General features: G+C 43.0%; 1 protein-coding gene across 3 annotated transcripts in view; it reads right to left on the bottom strand.

Annotated features, from left to right (window-relative positions):
- Positions 1–13,651: 13,651 nt before the first annotated feature.
- The window catches only part of LOC146347135 (cadherin-7), a 163,770-nt gene continuing 161,795 nt past the window's right edge, over positions 13,652–15,626 (bottom strand). For all 3 annotated transcript variants that reach the window (XM_084849948.1, XM_084849949.1, XM_084849950.1), the window contains exon 12: positions 13,652–14,972. In XM_084849948.1, the coding sequence (XP_084706074.1) occupies positions 14,479–14,972 (494 nt within the window). In that variant the 3' untranslated portion in view covers positions 13,652–14,478. The remainder of the gene's footprint in view (positions 14,973–15,626) is intronic.

The raw sequence follows: 15,626 nt of genomic DNA, 5'->3' as shown, positions 1-15,626 counted from the left end.
TGTGCAAACTTGTGCTCCCTTTTGTTTTCCTCACTTGTGCAAGACTTCCATTTTCTGAACGAACCTCTCTTATCTCTAATGGCTCCCTTAACACTGCTTGTTAACCATGCCGGTAACCTCTTGGACTTGGTGTTACCTTTCCTAACGTGTGGTATACATTTTAGCTGGGCTTCTATTATTGTGGTTTTGACTAATCTCCAAGCATTTTGAAGGGATGTAATGACTCCACCTTTTAACTTCCTGTTCACCAATTCCCTCATTTTAGAGAAGTTTCCTCTTTTGAAGTCAAATGTGACGGTGTTGGACTTCCTGGGCAGATTAAGTTTTCCACTTAAATATATATTAAATCTGATAGCACTGTGGTCACTGTTTCCAATTGGTTCAACAACATTTACATCTCGTACTAGGTCCTGGGCGACACCACTTGGGTTTAAATCCAGGGTCGCCTCCCCTCTTGTCGGTTCCATGACCAACTGTTCTAGTGCACAGTCATTTAGGGCATCAAGAAATTTAACCTCTTTGTCATGACTGGAACATGCATTTATCCAGTCAATGTGGGGGTAACTGAAGTCATCCATTATTACAACACTTCCTTGTTTGGAGGCCTCTCTGATTTTGTTTTCCATCTCAATGTCGCTCTGAGCATTCTGGTCTGGGGGCGATAGCACATTCCTAGTACTAAATTCGGTTTGGAGTCTGTTGTTTTCACCCACAATGCTTCTGTGGAAGAGCCTTCCCCTTTTAGGTGTTCTAGTCCACTTGATACTATGCCCTCTTTGACCTGCAGGGCAAAACCTCCCCCAGTATGCCCTTCCCTGTTCTTCCTATAGAGTTTATCCAGAGATGGTTCTCTCTGTTCCACCAGGTTTCTGTAATGTCCACTATATAGAGAGTCTCCTTTAAAACCAGGCACTCCAACTCTCCTAGTTTGGCTTGGAGGCTTCTAGTATTTGCATAGAAACACCTATACACAGTGTCCCTCCCCAGATGCCTCTGGTGTGTGCATCTTTTGCTATGGGACTTTGGCCCCTTTGATTGGCTATTATGTTCTGCCATGTACTCCTGGCCTATTTCCTCCTTTTCTACATTTGGGCAATCAAAAACATCTTCATCCCTTTGGGATGATTTAACCCAAACTGCATGCTTCTCAGCTCCTGTCAGCTTTCCCCCAGGGTTTAGTTTAAAAACTGTTCTGCCGCCCTTTTTACATTTAGCTTTGTATGTTTTGCTTATGTTCAGGTGCTGCTGATGGACAACTTCAAGGCCCAGCTCTTCCTTCCAATGGTTCTTTATCTTTATATTGGACTTGAACGGGACAGCCCTTCAGATAGAGGACACCTTCAAAACAGAGGACCGTCCTCAGGCAGCCCTACAAATAGAGGACTGTAAAAGGGCTCATGGCCACCCTATGACCTGGGAATATCACTATATCATGGAGTAATGTCATTCCCATGGGGATTCTCTCCCAGGAATGGGGTTACAGCAGCCAAGCCACTGCTTGAAGCAAAGAAAGTAAAAAAATGTCTCTCTCTCTGTGAACTTTCAGCCACCTTGTATTTAAATACAAGGTAAGACCCGCCCCACCGCCAAATCCTTCACATTTTCCCCTGCCTCATCTCCCTGAAAGTCACCAAGTATCCTTCTCCACTTTCACAGGAACATATCGTTCTGTGTAAATGTGTGTGTGTGTGTGTGGGGGGGGGGGTGATATTTGGCCCAGCAAGTCAGCATGGGAGAAAGCTATATTTTCTCAAATTCCATTGAAATTAATGGCTTCTAAAGGCACATTTGTTTGGATTATGCCTATAGCAAATAGTTCTGGCTGGAATAGAACTAGAATGTCTAAAATTATTACCTGTTCTCTTCTATACCATCAAGATAATTGATTCCACTAGCCGTCTTCTGCCAACTGTTTCAATATAGAGACAGAAGTCAAGTAAATCATGGGTGATCATCAGATAGATGCCAAATAATGCTGTACTTCAGTCAGTAGATGGCTCTCTCCCCTCTGAATTGCTGGGTGAGAATAGGAGGGCAAAATTAATAGACTGTCTTATTGAGGCCCCTATTTTGTAGGAGTTCTCAGTATTTTTGATTATTGAGAAATTTCATTCTAATGAAAGAGTGGGTATATTAAATGTTCAGCATTACAGTCTCAAATTGTCTTCAATTTTCTGGAGACAGAAAAGAGCAGAAAACTAGCATCCTTTTAAATGTTCAAGTTAAATGTGGAAAATAATTATAAACCTTTAACATTTTCAGTCAACACTATAGCCCTCTTCAGAAGTTTTCTCTGCACAAACAGCCCATGGAGGAGAAGCAGGGCTCTATAGTGCCCAGCTCCAGCATCCCCATTCCCTCTTGTTCCATCCCCAGCTTTCTTTCCTTGAGGCCAAAGGTTTGAGGAGAGATTATTTGCATGTTCAAATGAAGCTTTGTTCAGGCATTCTGAACCTGAATAGGGTAACTGCATGAGGAGAAGGGATGCTCCAGCCCTGCCCTTCTCGCTCATCATATTCATCACTGTGGAGCCAGAATGCCAGAAAATCTGCATTCTGGCTTGTGTGGAGAGTCTCCTTGGATGCAGGAGGCTTTCCTTTTCACCCTGCATGAGTAGAGTGTTACATGCAATGGGAGAGGGCTGGAACATTCCTTCCCCTCACACATTTGCCCTATTCAGGTTCAGAATCCTGGAATAGGTCTTGATTGTGCTTCGAATCCTCCATGCAGTTGGGAACTGTGAGATTGGGGTTCCTGACCATGGGGAAGATTCTAATTCTGTTCAGCCAAACATGTGAAGATCCCCTTTTCAGATGTTCCTGCTCAATGTGGAGCCAGTGGGAATGGAGAGACAATGGGAATGGGTGCGGCATAAACAGCCCTGCTTGCCCTCCATGCATTCTTTGAATGTGTGTGTGTGTGGGGGGGGATAACTTCTAAAGGAAGCTTCAGTCAGTCTTAGATCTCAGGAAAGAAGTGTGTGTGTGTGTGTGTGTGTGTGTGCGTGCGCTCTTCTTTTTGAATGTTTAGCAAAGGTTTCTTTCCAACGATGTGTTTGAAAAATGCAAAAATGGTAGGGAGGTGATAGGCTATTTTTTGTTAGGTCGTGAGGCAGCACATCTGTTCATTTTATCTGGAGAATGCTTTTAGATATTTTAAGACCTGCTGATTAAACAGGAGGAATATAAAATCATTGCTGACTGTGTAGATAATGACGACACAAAGATCAGAGGAATGATAAATAATAGTCAGAAGAAGGTGCTCTGGCTTCCTTCCATAACATGCATTAATTCACTAGCAAATGCATCTTATAGTGAAGTATGTTTCTATTAATACTGTTTTCTTTTCTGCCCAATTCAAAGTGTTCAGTGTGGACTATTATACTCTTCTCTAACTTTATCCTCCCAACGACCTTGTGCTGAAGTGACTTGCTCAAGGCCACCCGACGAGTTGCACGTTGAGCAAATCTTTGACCTTGATTCTCTTCTGTTGAAACTTGGTGCTCAATCCATTCCATCCAATGGCTCTCAAAATGCAACTTCACTTTTGGCATAAACCTACAGGAAAGTCCCTTTTACCTGGTGGTATTGGGCACTGACAGAAAAAGCTCCCATAGGCTCCTATTTCCGGTGTTAATTAGTTACAGTAGATGTAGATCTGCTATAGACACAGAAGTACATCATCTGTACTGTAGTTAAAAGAAATTAGCTTGTTTGTAAATCTACTGTAACACTTGCACTTTTCATTACACTTGTAGTTCATATTCTATTGAGTCATCACTGTGATTCCATCACATTGGCTATTATGAGAGGACCATTTGCAGAATAAGAATATAAGAAGAGCCCTACTGGATCAGTCCAAGGTCCATCTAGTCCAGCATTCTGTTCACACAGTGGCCAACGAGCTGCCCATGGGAAACCCACAAGCAGAACATGAGTGCAACAGCACCCTCCCACCCATGTTCCCCAGCAACCAGTGTACATAGGCACATTGCCTCTGATTCTGGAGGTAGCATATAGCCATCAGGTCTAGTAGCCATTGCTAGCCTTATCCTCCAGGAGGACTAGAGAGGTAAGATTTGGGATTAACAGTTCTAGCCAGGAAACAAAACATAGTCAGTTCTAGATCAGAAGCCTGGCAGGATTGAGACCCAAGGGCATTAAGGACAATAGGCAGCAGGCTGGCAATCAGCTGGGTAACCACATAAAACTGGAAACAGACACTGCAGTGCACATATCAAAGTCCAGGAGATGCACAAGGCTAGTTAGGTAGATGCTGAGACTAAATGTATTTGTCAAGGATGCTCTGAAGTACAACAGCTGACCAAGCTATCAGTACTGTCTTACTTTCTTTTATCAGGAAGTAAGCCCGAGTGATTAGTTAACTGTTGGCTATGTCTACATTCATTCATTAAACAAGAAAGATGGAATGCACATGCAATATTTAACATAAGTTAGAGTCAAAGTTCCAACGTTTTGTATCATTATGTTTCCCATGTTTTTAATTAATGATTTAAATGCCTTGAGCACTCTATTTAAAGCCCCAAATCTCACAATAAACAAAACATAATGGGAGAGGTAACAATTGGATAGAATATTATTAATGTCAGTTAGAGAATTACTATGAATTCTCACATTATGAGGGCAGAAATGTATATGCTCATGTCACGACAAGGCATTATTGTCTGTCCTGTGGTAGATAGCAGAGATGCACCCTGAGAAAGTTTGGTAACAATATCCCAAATAGATCCACACAATCCCAACATTATGCACACAATGGGGTGATTCAGACAAGCACAATATCTGCGTCACGGTAGCCTGATTAAAATACTAGGCACAAATACATGGTTGTAATCGATGTCCTCCACACACAGTTATAAGTGTCCTCAGGCAAGTTGGCTGAGTTACTTTTCCAAGGCTGGTGCAGAGTGCAAACACTGAGTCCTGCAGACTGAGAGGGTTGCTGATCCAGAAGGACAGATGGGATACATACAGCAGCCATGCAGCATATTCAATGTGCTTTACAGCAAAACAGTCCTCTGCTTGCTTAATTGCATGGCCACATTTATTCTTTACCCACAATGACTGTAGAAAACATTGCCACTTCACATGCTCAGAATCAGCCAAGCAGTTCAATGGAATAATCAGATAATTATGTCATATCTTATTGGACTTGCTAATCAGACAGGTCTCTCCTACTCCTTCCCTGACACACACAAAGAGATTGGCACTTAACGCAAAATGCTCCTGGCACGATGCACTTGACAAGTCACCAACAGCAATTCAGTTTTCATCACAGTGGCCAATGCAGAAAGGTTCTGTGCTGATTTCAGTAACTGCAGGATATCACATGGAAGATGCCGCTGTGACGAGCTCCCCGGATAAATAAGTTATTTCCTTCCACATGTTCTCTGAGCTCAGTTCCGGAATAACTTTATCAGGAACTGAAAGCATGTGATGAAGATACCATGAGGAAGTTACAATGGCAGGCATTACCCAGTCCTGGGACAAAAGGATCCCAGAGAACATTGGAGGGCATGTTGAAATATATTGTTGACATAAAGAGTATGGAGTGTTGTAGGCAGGGGAAGAGAAATAATGTAGAAGGTTCATTATATTAATCAGGTCAATATTTGACCATCAAGGCCTTGAACCTCCTTATGGACTAACAGTGCACTCCTGTACATGCCTGGTCAGAAGTAAACCCTCACCGAGTTCCACGGGGCATGCTTCCAGGGAAGTAGGTGTACAATCTCGTATAGGGCTGAAGCTAACGATCCCAGTCCTATCCTTTGCTATGCTCCCCAACCCCCATGAAGATTGACAGGGCTGCAGTTGTTTGGGTTTATTTCCAAAAGCCCTGTATTTCATCATTAGAGTAATAAAGGAACTGGCAGAAGAACTGTCAGAACTGCTGTCTATTCTCTTTGAGAAATCATGGAGGTCAGGTGAAGTGCCAGATGACTGGAGGGGAGCTAATGTTGTCCCTATCTTCAAAAAGGGCAAAAAGGAGGAACCTGGGAACTACAGACCAGTCAGTCTGACATCAATCCCTGGGGAAATTCTGGAGCAGATGATAAAGCAATCCATCTGGAAGCACCTTGAAAACAATGCTGTGATTACTCGAAGCCAGCATGGATTTGTCAAAAACAAGTCTTGCTAGACAAATCTGATTTCATTTTTTGATCAAGTAACCTCCCTTGTGGACCGTGGGAATGCTGTAGACATCATATACCTTGACTTCAGCAAAGCTTTCGACAAAGTGCCCCATGATATCCTGATGAGCAAAGTGGGCTAGATGAAACAACGATCCAGTGGATCCACAGTTGGCTACAGAATTGGACTCAAAGAGTGCTTATCAATGGGACCTTCTCAAACTGGAAGAGGTAACGAGTGGGGTACCGCAGGGCTCAGTCCTGGGCCCAGTGCTCTTCAACATTTTTATGAATGACTTGGAGGAGGAGGTGCAGGGAATGCTGATCAAATTTGCAGATGATGCAGAATTGGGCGGGATAGCTAATACTTTGGAAGACAGAAACAAAATTCAAAGTGATCTTGATAGACTGGAGTGCTAGGCAGAAAACCACAGAATGAAATTTAGTAGGGATAAATGCCAAGTTCTGCACCTAGGAAAAAGAAACCAAATTCACAGTTACAAGATGGGGGATACGTGGCTCAACAACACTACAAGCAAGAAGGATCTTGGAATTGTTGTCGATCACAAGCTGAATATGAGCCAACAATGTGATGTGGCTGCAAAAAAGGCAAATGCCATTTTGGGCTGCATTAATAGAAGCATAGCTTCCAAATCCTGGGAAGTACTAGTTCCCCTCTACTCAGCACTGGTTAGGCCTCATCTGGAGTTAGGGGTGCACGAAAGTCACTTACCTGGTCTCGCAGCTTTTCGCGGTGGGGGGGAGGCGCTTCGCTGCTCCCCCCGCAAAGTTCAGGCCAGGGGGGGGAGGCTTCCCGCCTCGCCCGGCTGAAATTCAGGCCGGAGGGGAGGCTTCCCACCTCGCCCGGCCGAAATTCAGGCCGGGGAGGAGGCGCCTCGCCTCGCCCGGCCGCGAAATTAAAAGTAAAAACAAACAAACAAATGCCCCCGTGATAGGCTACGTGATGATTAACGTAGCCTATCACGGCTAGATCTGCAAAGTCAGCCGTGATAGGCTACGTAAATCGTCACGTAGCCTATCACGGGTGACTTTAAAAAAAAAAAAAGCGCGTACGCAAATGGTGGCCCCCATAGGGAGACGCCATTCGCGTTCCTTATTTGGTCGCTGTAGTCTACGTAAATCTTTACGTAGACTACGGCGAAAATAAGGGCAACGCAAATAGCGTTGCCCTTATTTTCGCCATAGACTATGTAATCTTTACGTAGACTACAGCGACCAAATAAGGAACGGGAATGGCGGCTCCCTATGGGGGCCGCCATTATCCGTACGCGCTTTTTTTTTTTTTAAAGTCACCCGTGATAGGCTACGTGACAATTTACGTAGCCTATCACGGCTGAATTTGCAAATCTAGCTGTGATAGGCTATGTTAATCGTCACGTAGCCTATCACGGGGGCGGTTTTTTTTTTCTTTTATTGGAATGGCGGCGGCGGCAGCCAGGCGAAAGACCGGCTGCCGCTCCCGCCCCGGACGAAGACCCGCCGAACCGCCGGCCGGACCCGCCGCCGGGAGGGACATTCGCCAAAGGTTAGTCCCGTCCCGGGGGGGGGGGTGCGGGGTGCGGGGGGGGTGCGGAGAATTTCTCCCCGAAACTTGTTCGGGGGGCCAAACACGTTGGCGCTCGGCCCCCCGAAGTTTCGGGGAGAAATTCTCCGCCATCCCTATCTGGAGTACTGTGTCCATTTGGGCACCACACTTTAAGAAGGATGCAGACAAACTGGAGAGGGTTCAGAGGAGGGCAACAAAGATGATCAGGGGACTGGAAACAAAGCCCTATGAAGAGAGACTGAAAGAACTGGGCATGTTTAGCCTTGAGAAGACTGAGGGGTGATGTGATAGCGCTCTTCAAGTTCTTGAAAGGTTGTCACAGAGAGGAAGGCCAGGATCTCTTCTTGATCATCCCAGAGTGCAGAACACAGAATAATGGGCTCAAGTTACAGGAAGCCAGATTCCAGCTGCACATCAGGAAAAACTTCCTGACTGTTAGAGCAATATGACAATGGAACCACTTACCTAGGGAGGTGGTGGGCTCTCCCACACTGGAGGCATTCAAGATGAGGCTGGACAGCCATCTGCCAGGGATGCTCTGACTTGGATTCCTGCATTGAGCAGGGGGTTGGACTTGATGGCCTTGTAGGCCCCTTCCAACCCTACTATTCTATGATTCTATTGCAAGCGAACCACCCTTTTCCAGTGCAAGGCTGCTGTTCCCCCTCATCCTACTATAACACGTACTCACACTGCAGTTACCAGTTCTATAAACAGCATTTGTCTTCCAGCCTCAAAGCTTCTTTCCATTGCTGCTCAGATAATAAGACAGAGAAAGCAATTGTCTCAGGCCCAATTTTTGACCTTGAAAATACCTGTTCAGCTCTCACTAAAGTCAGTTGGAGATACACACACGCACACACGCGCACCTCCAAGGAGAAGCCCCTTAAAGCCACTCTTTATCACACTACTGGTCTTCTATGCAAATCTACAAATTAGCCCTAAAGTCAGATTGGCTAAATGGGATGCTGGTAACAATGGACATTATCTGGTCTCAGCATAATCTCTTAAGAGGCAGGGTGTCAAGATAAGATGTTACTACAGCTCTGGCCTGTAGGAGCGCCCTGACTTTGTCCTTCAGGCCTGTTGCATTTAACTCAACTCTCCAAAATGTAGGAACATAGGAAACTGCCTTATACTCAGACCATTGGTCCATCTAGCCCAGTGTTGTCGACAATGAGCAGCAGTGGCTCTCCAGGGTTTCAGGCAGGAATTTTCGCAGCCCTACCTGGAGATGCTGGGGATTGAACCTGGGACATTCTGCATGCAAAGCATGTGCTTTACCACTGAGCCACAGTCCCTCTCTGATGCAGCCAGAGATGAAGAGATGAACCACTTCCCTTCTCTTTCTCCCCAGGTTAGTCAAGCGTACTGGATGATCAGCCATTGTTATGTGAAGGCTATAAATTGACTTGTCATCCTGCAAGTTCATATGAAATAGAATGCAGTGGAATACAACACCTAGAGTTGGCCCATAGGGCAGGATCGTAAACTGCTTTTCATCACCTTGTGCTGAAAACCCACAATAAAATTACTGTCCAAACATGGGGAAAGCTGACCAGCTGTTCAAAGAGGCTTCCCCTGAAAATGTCATAAATACAAGCCAATGCATTATTTTAAGTTGTCTCCAGTATTGGGTAAGGTAAGTGCAATGCTATCCTTACCGCGTTGCATTCCAGTCACAACGTGATTGGCTTGAAGGGCATGTTGTCGACATACTTTTAATTCTAATTTAGGGGATTGGCCCTTCTCAAGAGCTAAGGGGCTTCTGTAGGACCAGGCCAACTGTGCCATCACAGCAAATGGCTGTTCATTTTGTGTAAGGAGTGACCGGGCAGAGAAATATTTAAGAGTTCATGTAACTCTTTAGAGTAGTGGTTCAAAAATCCTCTGCCTTCGGGGAGCATTTGCCACCATGGTTTCTGCGACATGTTCTTGGGTGCACATTCAGTTCCCACAGAGCAATACCCAGTCCTGCTGAGGATCACCATTGCCTTGTGCGAGTGCAGAGTGTACCCTAGAACTTACCCAACCCTTCCCTGCGGCTACATGTTGCAAGGGGGGATCAGGAGTGGTGGGCAAGCTGTTGTTCAGAAACCTATCTGTCAGCACTCGTCTTCTAACCAAGGAACCTCTGCACCTATTTTTTCTACTCTTAACATTCTACTGCTACAATCACAACAGCCACTTGCAATACTGTCCATCCCCACCCACATACAGTATCTAGTAACCTGGGAAACCCAAGGACATTGACTCTAAATGCAAGGTTAAGTGTGCCATACTAACAGCAGTTCAATTTCATCATTAAAATACCCTTGCCAGACAATGGTGTAAAACAAGTGGTGCACTTATTCAGTGGCAGTGCAATGAATGCTCACCTGTGTAAGGATGGATGAAAAAAGTAATTAAAGAAGTGACGGAGCATTCAACTTTGATTCGCCAGTCTCTCTCTCTTAATGACTCTAATGGTCGTTTCACATCTTTTCCTTTGGCTGCATTTTCTGCGAGCATTTCACAAGTAGTTTTCTCTTCATACCATCCTATCATTGTGCTGCACTTTTTCAAGGGCTGACTCTCTTTTTATAAATACTTCAATTGTTTAGGAAATACAATGGCAATAAAACTCAGACTGACCACTCTGGTCAGACTTGAATGGTCTAATGGTGTCTTCAGTGTCGGGTTTGATATCACATTTAATCCCAATTGATGAGTAGTTAGTCTCAATGAAAGGCTGCGCTATAATTATATCAGGGAGTGCTGAGGCAGAGCAGGACTGTAATAAATGTCAGTGTGTGCAGAAAATTTTGAAGCCTGATTCACTTTTGCTTCTTCTATATCTTTCCTCCCCTTGTTATGCACCCAGATAAAGCATACAGTATAACGGATAATGAAGACACCATGTTACAAGTAATGAACCTTGGGCTTTGCTTTGCCGACTATAACTTATTAGGAGAATTAAGATAGATAAGTCCACAATGCTGGACTGCTGAAGTCTCTGGTTAGTCCCCAGACATGATAAATGTGGTTTTTACAAAGAACACTCAGTCCACTACTACGTATTATATGCAACGTGTGGATGCAACTGAAAACGGTAGCATTACAACACCATCCATTTCTGTTCACACCCTGGTTTGGATCCAACTTCCACATTGTGCCTGCAGAACAGATACCACTGACAGAATGGGACTTATCCTCTCCTCCCCCCTGCAGCTTCCCACATGCCCTCCAAATCTATTCTGGAGGGTCCCCCAACCCTCCTGAGTGGATTTGGGGGGAGTGCAAGGAGAGGACACAGAAGCCCCATTCTGCCAGTGGTATCTATTCTGTGGGTTTTCACGCTTGAAATTGTATAGATAACAGAAACACAAGGTAATGCTGTCAGTATTTTATAAAATGTATGTTATACAGCTTTATATAAAAAAGAGAAAGAGGCATATTGGCACATCATAATTCTGTCTACTTTGAGTGATATATGATAACATCTAAATGCAAATATATTGGCCAGGATCCGCAGAAATATTTTAGCAGTGAAATCCTGCACATGTCTACCTAGAAGTACGTCAGGGAGGCTTATTCCCCAGTAAGTATAGCAATGCAGTCTAACAGCATAATCCTATGCATGTCTACTCAGAAGTCCCACTGAGTTCAATGGGGCTCAATCCCAGGTAACTACATATAGGATTGTAGCCTAATAATGCAATGGTATACATGTGTACTCGGAAGTAAGCCTCTCTGAGTTCAATGGAGCTTACTTCCATGGAATTGGATATAGGATTGCAGGCTTAGTCTCTCAAAGGGCTTGACCATGTTCAGTGACATTTCTTTCTTTGAACAATGTCGTATCAAAAATCACTTCTGAAGTTTCAGAAGTAGTTTGCCATCTGGCATGAGAAACACAAGCCAAAAGCTTCCATGGGTATGTAGAGCTAGTTGCACTGGTCTTTGGATCCTGGCCTTGAACTATAGTACTTTCCAGATAACAAGCAGATTCTTCCACAACAATTCCCTTGTGAAACAGTCCCACTCATGTAACACCTACATAAGTCTTGTGGTTCAACTTGTTACTGAGTTTCATACACTTGACAATTTTGTTTACTTTTTTATTGGAAATCTTATATACGTGATTAAAAATCAAGGACAATACTGTTGAGTTCCATTACAAAAACAGTGTGTGTATGTGCGCGCGTGTATACACACACACACACACACACACATGAAGCAGAGTTTACTGAGTCATGAAACAATGATTGTCTACAAAAAAAGTTACCCAAGCTAAAGAATTGTGTTGCGCATGATCAAATTTTATTCTTTTGATGAAACTGAAGGCCACTTTCATGTAGTTCATTGTTAATGCTGAGCTGCAAGAATTACAGAGCCTTAAGGTAATTTCCCCCCTCCATCATGTTACAGTTATATTCAGGATTTTTTTTCTACAACAGTCCTTTTTCAAAAGGAACATTTTCAGAGTGACCATTACCTTCTATAGCTAGGGTTATCAAAAAGTAAGGAAGGCCTCTCTAGGGTGGTGTCAATAGTTGCTAGGGAAGGCACAAGCATCTGTCTGATGTGTTTTCATTTGTTCCCTAGGCAGAGTATGAACTTGTAAAGGATGCCAGCTAGGTAACTGAGAGGCTGTGTTAGTGAGATGTGAGAGACTGCTAACACTTCAAGGGTCATTTGCCTCTTTATGGTGCTTCAAAGCACATTAGAAGTTCTAATGGCCCTTCCTTGATGTGGCTTTCTGTTGATCTGTATGCCTAGACAGGGGTGAGCAACTTGTGACCCCTCCTGATGTTCTGACAGACAACTCCCATCATCCCTCACTACTGGCTATACTGACTAGGGCTGGTGGAACTTGTAGGTCAATACGTCTAGAGGGCCACAAGTTGCCCACCCCTAGGACAAGAGCAAACTCATTCAGCAAATTGGTTTTGTGTAAGCTACAAAGTTTACATAGGTGCAAACCATTTGGCTCTTGACTCAGGGAGGTTCACGTTAAAAGGCCCTGAGAACCCCTGCTTTACAGAATCTCTGCTTTCTCTGGACTCGGGTCTTATTCCAGCACTATTTTCACATGTTGCTGCTGCAAAGTCTTTAAGACTAAGCATATGGGTAAATGTTTTCAGGATTGGTCCTTATTCAGGAACTCAACAACCAATCTTGAGACAGAGGGAGAAAATAGGAAAATACTATTAAAATAAAGCACTATTCTACTTGAATCCATGTCTTATTTGCTAGTAATAAATCAGGACAGCTAAAATATAAATATTGCCTGAATCATAAAAACTTGTCATATTCTAAGAAATCCTACTTCAAAAAAATCCAACGTTATTTCAACTGACTGCAATCGTCCTTCGGGTTTGGCACACCTGAACCAGCCTAGAGATGATGTGTGATGAAGTTAGTTCCCTGGGGGGAAATACTTACGTGCGTCAGGATCTGAAGATGGATTTTGGTGCTAATCGTATCACACTGCTTAACATATGAAAGAAATGTAAAAGAGTCCTTTGCTGTGATTCCACAGCAGCAAAAGAGGTAGGGAACTTGATGGAAGGAGCAGGTTTGTTTAAATCGTTGGAGCACATAGAATGGATAACCTTGAAAACTACAACTTCCATTATAGACATTCCCGACTGCCTCCTTTTGAAAATGCAAAGTACAAACATTTTATTCAAAACCTCAGACATTGTAATGGCTCAGAAGAACAATGACAGCTGTGTGTCCTTGTAGCAGTGTTCCTCTCGGAGAGATGAACGGCGAGCTCAATTGCTTCACTGTAATTTCTCTATTTCCATGCTTCATTTCCTTCATGTAGCTGAGACTGGAGGGAAAAAAACAGCATGTTCTCAAGCATCTAATACCATGATGCAATATAATAAACCTGAATGTGGTGGAGATTGGTGCTCCAAAATAAACATACATCTACATGTCAACATTTTATTTAAAAAGAGAGAGAGAAAGAATATGTTCTCCTGCACTAATCAGAAGAGAATAATAATAATTAATAATAATAACAATTATATCAATAATAATAAATAGACAGCAACTCCTCCCCATACCTACACAGGCATCACAAAACTGCAAGAATCACTTTCCAGCTTTCCAATTGACATATCCTGGAAACAATTTTGATAAGGCAATGGCATATGTTGCAGATTTTCTTAATAAGAATTGTAATCTATTTTCAGAATTACCCAGATATTTACAGAGGCTTTTGGACTGAACAGCTTTTAAAAACAACATTTTAAAAGTCATTGTATTGAATATTTTCTGAGCCAGCCAACTGCATGCAACACTGTAAATGAAAGAACTTAACTTTGCATCCATAGAATACAATATATTGTAATACTATTGTAAGTGGTAAATGATTCCCCGCTCCCCGCCCCAACTAAATAGAGACTCTGCAGTCTAGACCCAGCAGTACTGTGAAGGCATCTACAGGGTATCATTGGCTCATTGAGGTCACAGTGCACTACTTGCTCTTAGAGGTTAGTTGCCTCTGCAGGTACATGAGGGTTGCTATCTATTTGCACATGGCCGAGCATCTTAATGTTACCAAAAATGCCATTGGATGCTCAGAATCTGTGTGTTCAGTGCAGTCCCTAGGACAAAGTTCTAATGAAGATATGCTTCACCAAGGCAAAAAAAACCCCAAAAGGTTAAAAATGGAAGAAATATTTACAGATTTTTCTTAGTTCAGATAATGAGTTTTTTATTTTCTTTTTCTTTAGTGCATTGTCATAGAAAGGTTCAAAGGCTATGAATACAAATTTTCTGGTCCAGTTCCATACATGTCTGCAAGCCGTTTAAAACGAGGCCCCCAGTCACTGAGGTAATCATAATTCTGATCAGAGTTTGAACTGATAGAATCTAACGAGCTGAGTGACTCAGCCACTGAACCATTTCCCTCAAATGCATATGTCTGCAGGGAATCATATGGAGGTGCACACGGATCCACATCAGCCTCTTTTAGTCTTTCCCAAATAAATTCCCGAAAAATAACATTATCTGGGATGCTTTTAAATGATGGTCTGCTCAGGAACTGGATTTCTGGAGTCACATCCCTCCTGGTCTTGGTGTCTCGGATGATGTTCAGGTTCCTCAAGGCAGCCATGTCAAATGCCTCTGTGTCTTCCTCTCCACCTCCCTCATCATCATATCTGACTATGTTTTCCCTGATATCTCTCTCTTCATCGAAAACGAGGGGCTCTTTTTTCCGTCGTCTCATTGTAACAATCAGCAGGACAAGCACTGCAATGCAAGAGGTGATAGTTTAAAGAAAGGTGAATTCTGAATACTCCTGCCCCACTGAGCTCCCATTTTCCAATGGAGCAATTCCTAAATTATGCATGACTGAACACACTGTGCACTACTATGGTTACACAACACAGTTAGTTTTAAAATTTGTTAAGAGTTTCTAAAATGGCTTTTAGACCAAGAGCATTTAGACATTAAAGAATCTATTACCACATTCATCCTGTTTTAATATCATCATATGTAATTCCATATCCTACACTGGCTGCCAAAACATTAATTTTAAGAGCCAGTTTGGGCTGAATATTACAACCTCACAACCATGAAATAAAAAGAGACCTTTTTTTTGAACTCTTAATTGCTCAAGTGATAAAAGCACATTCATAAACACACCGTGTGTAATTTAAGTGTCAAGAGTTTGGGAAGTGACTCCATTATTGAAGTATATGAGGATAGGCTGACTGATAAACTATTTGATCCTGGACTGGGAAATTTAGACTTGTTAAGTAATATCTAGTATAAGTCTTGGTTTGTGCATTAAAAGCATTGCTCTAATATATAGCATTTTGCTTTAATGTGCAAAGTACTGCACCATGTACCTGTGAATTATTTGTAACAAGAACTGCAAAGGCTGTTGGCATTTATTAGATC

Source organism: Heloderma suspectum, chromosome 4, assembly GCF_057233095.1.
Source record: "Heloderma suspectum isolate Gila_16-S chromosome 4, 16-S_ref, whole genome shotgun sequence".
NCBI classification, from domain to species: Eukaryota; Metazoa; Chordata; class Lepidosauria; order Squamata; family Helodermatidae; genus Heloderma; species Heloderma suspectum.
The sequence above is the reverse complement of the archived record's forward strand: the minus strand, read 5'-3'. Positions and strand labels throughout refer to the sequence as shown.